Below are 9588 nucleotides of genomic sequence, written 5' to 3'. Positions count from 1 at the left end.
GCCTTAGTGCAGGTCTTATTACATTCGACGCCACATTGGGTGACCAGCGCGCCGGATGGGGATGAAATGATGATGAAGACAACACAACACCCACTCCCTGAGCGGAGAAAATCCCTTACCCAGCCGATAATCGAACCCGGGCCCATCGGACGGCAATCTGTCATCCTGACCACTTAGCTATCGGGGCGAAATCTAGGGGACCGATGACCTCAGATGTTAAGTCCCATAGTGCTTAGAGCCATTTGAACCATTTAAATTGCTGAGTGGTTCTCAGCCGAAATACAGGATCAAGATGTCGACGTCATCCGGCTGCAAGTTCGAAACCTCATGAAATACTCATTAGGCCGGGTAAACTTTAAGAATCACAAAAAAACCACGTGGTCAAATCTACGCTTGATGTTCTATCACACTAACAATATAGGAGCTGAATAATCGCAATTCGATGTAAGTATCAACAAATTAAACCACTGTAAAATTGCATCCTTATTAGAGATTTTTTTTTGTCTTTTGCTTCTTTTAAACCTTCACCATTAGACAAGTAGTAGGTCAAAGAAAAGAAAAATAGATACGCAACTGCTTTGCAACTGACCATCCAAATGAACCAAGGGCCAACTGCAGTGTCACCATAACGACCGTTCAGCGAACGATGCTGCGTATTGGCCTCCGCAACAGGCGCCTGGTCATGCACCCATGGTGACTGCGCTGTATCGGCAACGAGGGCTGGAATTTGCATGACAATACCGCATCTGGACGTCCACTGAGTGACTGCAGATGGCCTATTCAGATTACTCACATTTTCTGCTCCATCGAACAGATGGCCATCTGACAGCAAACACCCTGTAATTATCGTCAGAAGTGTTCAGGCCGGAGGAGGGAGCGTTGTGGTCTGGGAAATGTATTCGTGGCATTCCCTGGGTGATCCTGTCATTCTAGCAGGTAAAACGGACCAACAAAAGTGTTCAAATGGCTCTGAGCACTATGGGACTTAACGTCTAAGGTCATCAGTCCCCTATAACTTAGAACTACTTAAACCTAACTAACCTAAGGACACCACACACATCCGTGCCCGAGGCAGGATTCGAACCCGCGACTGTAGCGGTCGCGCGGTTCCAGGCTGTAGCGCCTAGAACCGCTCGGCCATCCCGGCCGGCAGCATAAGTGTTCATGTATCCTTGGGGACGCTGTCCACCACTACACATAGCTAGTTTTACCCTCAGCACTATGGCATATACCAGCTGGACAATGCAATGTGTTACACAGCTCGCAGCGTACGTGCATGGTTCAAAGAGCACCAGGGTGAGTTTACCGTACACCCTGGCCACCAAACTCCCTGGCTTAAAACTCAGTCGAGAATCAGTGGCACCACGTCAATATGTTGGAGCACCTCGATCTGTGGGACAAACTCGATCGTGGTGTTCGCCCCTTGGATCATCAGCGGAGAAACGGAGGGCAGCTGGCCATGAAACTTGAGTTGTCATGGCTTCATATCCCTGGGGATACCTTCCAGAGCCCTTACTGACTCTCTTCCTGGAAAAGGCTTTGGGAGAGTTTTCACATTAATGTGACTGTGCAGCCTACATTGACTACATTTTAAACAAATGGAAATAACTAGTAGATACAGATCAAACTGTGTCTATTCACACAGTCTTTTATTTGCTGAAGATCAAATAATGATTCAAGTAAATAAGAAACAGTTACAAAAATCCATATAGCTGCCAAATAATCTATGTAAATCTTACAGTTTTAAAATCTTAGTTTATGAAAAGAAAATTGTGGCCTTTAGAGAAAAGGATCCGCTAAGATCAAAGATTGTTCTAGGAAACAAATATTTTAGAAGAAGCAATGATTTTTAAACATCTTGCCTGTGACGAGTTTTTATTAATGACGCGAACATTGAGCAAAAAGTTAGAATATTTCGAACTGTACGTGGGGCCATTCAAAAGACTTTTAAAAATAAAGTTAAAAAAGAATCGAAAATTAAATTGTATACTGTAATGGCTTTATACCCACGTTTTTCTGTATGGCAGCAAAGAATGGCTACTGTCTCAGTATCACCAGAGTAAAATGCAATCGGCAGAAATGAGATTTTTAAGCAGTATTTCAGGATCTACGAGGATGGATAGAATTCGAAGTGAAGATATTAGGAGAGAATTAAATATGAAATGTGTTTGTAATAGAATATTAAATAATAGACGGAACTGGGCTGATCACTTACAAGGAATAGAAAATAGCAGACGTCTCAAGGCAGCGTTGGATTTCATGCAGAGGGGAAGAAGAGATCGAGGACGACCCGGGATACGCTGGAAACGTCTTTGAATCCGGAGCGCGTAAGAGTACCATATCCCATGAAGTGCAAAAGAAGAAAAAAAAATGGCTCTGAGCACTATGGGACTCAACTGCTGAGGTCATAAGTCCCCTTGAATTAGAACTACTTAAACCTAACTAACCTAAGGACATCACACACATCCATGCCTGAGGCAGGATTCGAACCTGCGACCGTAGCGGTCGCGCGGATCCAGACTGTAGCGCCTAGAACCGCTCGGCCACACCAGCCGGCGTAAAAGAAGAAGAAAATGAAGTTTCGTGTAAGAGAAGGAAACCAAGGTGTTTTTGGAGAATATCTGCAGATACCTTTGCGTAACGTTTGCCATCTATAGTTTTAGAATGATTCCGCCCACTTTCTCATTCTGGAAAGGCGCGTTTTTTCAATCATACTGTGAATCTAGACTCATGATACTCTGAAGTTAGGTGATTGTGCGGGATCATTGTCTCTTTTCATAGTCTATCCACGTATCGACCAGTCTCAGAATGAACGTGGGAGGACGACGGTTCAGATCCGAGTCCGGCCGTGATTTCCCTAAATCACCCCAGACAAATGCCGGGATGGTTCCTTTGAAAGGGCACGGCCGACTTCTTTCCCTGTTCTTCCCTAATCCGATGAGACCGATGACCTCGCGGTCTGGTCTCCTCCCCAAAAAAAAAATAAAATAAAATAAATAAGAAAACGTGGTATCTGTCCAACAGGAGAGCCTGCTGCTGCACGTGCCCAGCTTCAGCGTGGCCCGGCCCGTCAGCCCCCTGACCGAGGAGGCGGAGGACGGAGGCGGGGGCGGCACTACCAGTGCCGGCGGCGACAGCGACTCGGGGGCGGACGGCCCCGGCGGCGGCAGCGGCGGAGTCGTCACCTGCGGCTCCTGGCGCCGGGGGCAGAGCGCTGCCACGTCGGGGGCGGGCGGGGGCGGCGGCACGGTGCTGCGCTTCTCGCCGGGCCGCAACTCGAGCCTGCTGCGCAAGTGCTACCCCTCGTCTTCTGTGCAGCCGCCGTTCCTGCCCGCCGGCCGCCTCGAGGACTGCCTGCCGCCGTGCTACCACGCCAACAAGAACATGGCCAAGCTCATCAAGGTAGGCCGCCCACGGCTCTCATAGGCGTACACTCTGTAGGCAGCTCGCCACAATGTACGAATATCGAAAGGAGCTGTACGAATGAAATGCGCGTAAAGGAGGGACGACCAAGAATTCGGCACGTGAGCAGAGCTCTTGCTCACGTGCCGTAGCTCTCTCGCCTGGCTGCACACTTCCTCCACCACCACACCAAGTTCTCTGAGTAGGCAGAAGGGCGGGGCGGAACTGCGAAAGTGTCGTATTTATACGACAAGATAGTCACACTGCATATAGCTTGATTTCATATTTCTCAACAACATAAATCAGAAACAAAACAAATCTTCAGTATTCTACACTACTGGCCATTAAAATTGCTACACCACGAAGATGGCGTGATACAGATGCGAAATTTAACGGACAGGAAGAAGATGCTGTGATTTGCAAATGATTAGCTTTTCAGAGCATTCACATAAGGTCGGCGCAGGTAGCGACATCTACAATGTGCTGACATGAGGAAAGTTTCCAACCGATTTCTCATACACAAACAGCAGTTGACCGGCGTTGCCTGGTGAAACGTTGTTGTGGTGCCTCGTGTAAGGAGGAGAAATGCGTACCATCACGTTTCCGACTTTGATAAAGGTCAGATCGTAGCCTATCGCGATTGCGGTTTATCGTAACGCGACATTGCTGCTCACGTTGGTCGAGATCCAATGACTGTTAGCAGAATATGGAATCGGTGGGTTCAGGAGCGTAATACGGAACGCCGTGCTGGATCCCAACGGCCACGTATCACTAGCAGTCGAGATGACAGGCATATCATCCGCATGGCTGTAACGGATCGTGCAGCCACGTCTCGACCCCTGAGACAACAGATGGGGACGTTTGCAAGACAACAACCATCTGCCCGAACAGTTCGACGACGTTTGCAGCAGCTTGGACTATCAGCTCGGAGACCATAGCTTCGGTTACCCTTGACGCTGCATCACAGACACGAGCGCCTGCGATGCTGTACTCAACGGCGAACCTGGGTGCACGAACGGCAAAACGTCATTTTTTTTTCGGATGAATCCAGGTTCTGTTTACAGCATCATGATGGTCGCATCCGTGATTGGCGACATCGCGGTGAACGCACATTGGAAGCGTGTATTCGTCATCACCATACTGGCGTATCACCCGACGTGAGAGGTGCCATTGGTTACATGTCTCAGTCACCTCTTGCTCGCATTGACGGCACTTTGAACAGTGGACGTTACATTTCAGATGTGTTACGACCCGTGGCTCTACCGTTCATTCGATCCCTGCGAAATCCAACATTTCAGCAGGATAAAGCACGACCGCATGTTGCACGTCCTGTACGGGCCTTTCTGGATACAGAAAATGTTCGACTGCTACCCTGGGCAGCACATTCTCCAGATCTCTCACCAATTGAAAACGTGTGGTCAATGGTGGCCGAGCAACTGGCTCGTCACAATACGCCAGTCACTACTCTTGATGAACTGTGGTATCGTGTTGAAACTGCATGGGCAGCTGTACCTGTACACACCATCCAAGCTCTGTTTGACTCAATGCCCAGGCGTATCAAGGCCGCTATTACGGTCAGAAGTGGTTGTTCTGGGTACTGATTTCTCAGGATCTATACACCCAAATTGCGTGAAAATGTAATCACATATCAGTTCTAGTATAATATATTTGTCCATCTGCATTTCTTCTTGGTGTAGCAATTTTAATGGCCAGTTGTGCATAATTTTTGTGCGCTAAAGTATAATTTTTATCTGGTGCATCCTGCCGGCAAACAGACAGATAATTTAACAGATTTACACAGTCAGGATGCCACGTAAAACGCCTTTGACGCACATGTTTTGATCGAAATATTGTATCAGATATGCAACCTCATTATGTAGATACGGAAACTCCTCCTGAGGAAAACAATGTAGAACTCTTGGACGTTTTAACGCAAAAGAATTTGACTTTGAAACGAAAATCACAGTGCAGATCAATCGGTTCTATCTGAACATGCACAGGTGCACTTTCAGGTGAAATGGCAAACGGCCTCGAAAAAAAAAGTAAGATTGGCAGTATCCTCAAAACGTAAAGAAAACTCTCCTTGTAATTCTTTCATAGCCACAATTAATTCTTCAATCCCCACGTTTTCTTTAACACCGGTGAGCTTAGAGTAATGGACGATGTCTTTTGTCAGACTTTTTCCCTTCTATAATGCGAATTTCTGTTTATATGCATCCCCACCAAATCAGAAATAAGTTTTCTCGCCTTTCATTGTCTTACTGTGGGCAATGCCCAATCAAGTCTATTTAATATGCGAGGTCTGCAATCCATTCCGGATGTTCAAAATTTTTGTTCCTGCTCTCCTTTTCAATTCATAAATTCAACAATAGCGGATTTTATGCCGAAGAATCGTTTCAAGCACGCCCCTTGACTTAACCGATATATGAAGTCTCTACAGTCTCCGTTCAACTCCATCGAAAACTGTTGCAACTGGCAGTCGAATAATCCGTCGTTTTCAGAAAATTTAATGCGTGTACTACCAATTTCATGACGAAATACGTGCCTGCAGACTTAGGCAAAAGTGCTTCCTGATATACAGAACAATGATCCTGTCTGTCGATCATTGTAATTTCTTGCTCTTTCATCGTCAACTAAATATTTAAATTCTTGCTTCCTCGTTTTGTAATATCACTCTACAAAACAATTTTTGTTACCTGAGGTTATGCTACTGTATATCGCATAATAGATGTTGAGAACACTTATCCTTCTCTTCTGTCATTCCCATTCACTTTTAATGGCTTACGACGATAGGTCGCTAGACTGTCTAATTTTGCCGCTGGACCTCTCAACTTTTGTACGATGAACAAGTAGCGGAAGGTAAACAACACTGACATCACGATTCTACTGAACTGAAGAAAGCTGTGTCGACCGAAAACTGTTGCATCGCAGTGCTGAATGAAATGTCGTCCTATACTGAGTACTTCCGAAAAATACCGAGCAAAGCCGAGACAGGCCGAGACTCAGCCCGCAAGCAGCCTGCACATCGTGCTCACGAGCAGTCTGGCATGCAGTGGCAGCTCTGATGTAAAGGAGTGGTAAATGACGTGAAACTTTTTCCGGCGTGTAAAATGTTAAAATAACATACGCTGTACAGCCAGATTACGCTTTCGACAATCATCGATATTGCGACAGGTCCACATTTTGCCAATTTCAAGACACAAAGGTAACGAGAAAGTGCTCTACAAGTACATTTAAAACCTTAGTATTGAGAAAAAATAACACACATTCTCACACACACACACACACACACACACACACACACACACACACACTGTAAACAATGGCGCCACCACACAAGCAAAGATGACCAGTGTCAGAAGGTATCGATAGTGAATATTAATACCCAACTCTGCTCCTCTGTTGCTTGACAAGAGAAATAGCAGGATTCCGCATATAATTAAAGAGAGCAATCCACTTCTATTTATAAGATCACTTGCGAATTTAATTTCAACTGCTTCCTTAACAACACTACCCCTGTACCTGTAACTGCATGCCACATCTCCATAGGATGACGGGTACCAAGACAGTGTTCTGCAATAGCCAATTTGTCCGACTATTGTAAGTTATTGTTGTAAGCTCGTGCTCTGGCCAATATACGAGGGTAATCCCAAAAGCAAGGTCTCCTATTTTTATATAAGTACATAAACCTGTTTATTTCTACAATGGTTTACATTAGTTTACAGCTTGAACACGTAGCTATTTTTCGACATAATCACCATTTCTGTCGATGCGTATTTGTAAACGCTGTGGCAGCTTTTGTATGGACTTTTCATACCAGCTCGCCGCCAAGTTGTTCAGAAAGTTATGAACCTCTTCTTTCACCTCGTCGTTGGAGCTGAATCGCTGGGTTCACAACTAACGCTGACAGGTTCTCTTAGACTCTGAAAAAACTCAAATGGGTAATTCAGAAAGGGAGAAGAAGAATGTTGAGCAAGGGCGTACACATTCTCCATGACAACGCTCGCCCACACATCGCTCTGCAAACCGTTGCTCTCCTGCAACAATTTCAGTGGAACATAATCACCCACCCACCCTACAGTCCTGACTTGGCCCCCAGTTCCCTAGGTTATAAGAACATTTACCCGGTAAGCGATTCAGCTCCGACGACGAGGTGAAAGAAGAGGTTCTTAACTTTCAGAACAGCATGGCGGCGAGCTGGTATGACGTGGGCATACAAAAACTGCCACAGCGTCTACAAAAATGCATCGACGGAAATGGTGATATGTCGAAATATAGCTAAATGTTCAAGCTGTAAATTGATGTAAACCATTGTAGAAATAAACAGATCTATGTACTTATAAAAAAGTACGAGACCTTACTTTTGGGGTTACCCTCGTACGATATCCCACAGCTGCATGGAATACGATAGACTCTCATCTTACGCAATCCAGGATCATCCATTACGGATGCTAAAAGGACTCCAATCTTAAAAGGCGTCGAGAAACAAAATTCAAATCACATTTCCGCCGAAAACGACCAACAGTTTTGGAACCGCTTCAGCATTAGGCAAAAAGACCATAGACTTCGATGTCATCTCGTTGTTTTCATCATTCACCGGTTTCATCATTGTTAGATAGTGCAATAGCCGTTTCTACGACAGGTGAGTTGGGCTGCTCAATGAAAAATTTTCAGAATTTGAGATGACTTGTACCCTGTGAATAAAGGTACAGAGCACCCCTTCGCACTGAGCCAGATGGTGACAACTGTCAGCCTTTACATGCGAGGGGCGTTCCATATTGATTAACACTTTATTTTTCCTGCACTCATGGTGCGCCATTTGATCACCGTTACCATTACAATGGTTCTTTGGTTTAACTGTAAGTGGTGGGATAATCACTAGAAAAGTAATACCTGCACAGTACAGTTCAATTTTCCAACTGTTGGCATTATGTGAGCAGTAAAAATGGAGTGTATCATCAAGGGGCAGCGCTGGACAACGTGGTTTACTCGGAAGGAGGGTTTAAACACTGCGGATATTCATAGGCGATAGGTGGCAGTGTATTGTCACAGTGTGCACCGTTACTAAAAGTGCTTTTCCAAGACGACAACACTCTTCCCCATAAGAGTCACAATACCACGATTGTCATCGCTGAAATGGGGTTCCAGCTATCGCAATAACCACCGTATTCTCCTGACTTGATCCTTTTTGATTCCCACCTACTCGGGGCTATGAAGAAAAATTTGCACGGATATCGTTTCACAAACGTCCAGGAATTGCGAGCAGCTGCCCTGCGGTGAGTGCTACAGACTTCAGAAGAGTGGTTCGATGAAGGCCTACAGAAGATAAAGTGGCCAAGTAAGAAGAATACGGCGAGTGTGGAACCCCGTTTCAGTAATGCCAGCCGTGGTTTTCGTCTCGTATGGGAGCGAACGTTGTTGAGTTGCAAAAACACTGCCACCAACGCCTGTGAATATCCCGAGTGTTTAAACCCTCCTTCCACAGAAATCACGTCATCCAAGACTGTTCTTGATGAGCACACTCCAGGTTGCCCACTCACGTATTGATAGCAGTTGGGAAATTAGACTACACTGTGCGGGTTACATTCCTGATGATTGTCCTGCCACCTATGTTTAGACGAAAGTACTGCACATTGGCAACTATAATGATCAGTCAAATTTTATGTATATAGACTGAAGCGCCGGGTGGAACTTCTTACCAAGGCCGGGATCGGTATCGAGGTCTCGTGCTACCAAGCCACCTTGGCACAGCTGTTCACACGACTACACGGATTACAGAATTTGAAGTCATTTTGACTATTTTTGGACCTTGACTGTCTGAAGAAAAATGTAAATTACCACTACCAGTCACAAACTTTGTCAACTATTGTATTACTTATTTATGTAGCGACATGCTTCAGGCTAAATGGCATTACAAAAACAACTTTACAATAAGGGCATACTGATACATGACATCTCACATCCCACAGAAAAACTTAACAAAGCAGGAATTTATAAAATTACATACAGTCATTGCAACAAATATTACATTGGCCAAACGGGAAGAAATTTTAAAACCTGCTTTAAAGAACGCATTGACTGTTTCAGACTTGGCAAACCGAATAAATCAGCTATAGCGAAACATATAAATGAAACAGAACACAGTGTTAAAATAGACAATGATCTCAGAGTACTGCATAATTTAGA

At 45.2% G+C, this 9588-nt stretch overlaps 1 protein-coding gene across 1 annotated transcript in view; it reads left to right on the top strand.

Moving 5' to 3' along the window:
* Positions 1-3299: 3299 nt before the first annotated feature.
* Positions 3300-9588, top strand: part of LOC124775864 (1-phosphatidylinositol 4,5-bisphosphate phosphodiesterase epsilon-1-like) — a 447016-nt gene continuing 440727 nt past the window's right edge. The window contains exon 1 of the mRNA XM_047250697.1: positions 3300-3402. Within this exon, the coding sequence (XP_047106653.1) occupies positions 3385-3402 (18 nt within the window). The 5' untranslated portion in view covers positions 3300-3384. The remainder of the gene's footprint in view (positions 3403-9588) is intronic.

This window comes from Schistocerca piceifrons, chromosome 2 (assembly GCF_021461385.2).
Source record: "Schistocerca piceifrons isolate TAMUIC-IGC-003096 chromosome 2, iqSchPice1.1, whole genome shotgun sequence".
NCBI lineage: Eukaryota > Metazoa > Arthropoda > Insecta > Orthoptera > Acrididae > Schistocerca > Schistocerca piceifrons.
Note: the sequence above shows the minus strand (reverse complement) of the source record. Positions and strands in the feature narration are given on the sequence as shown.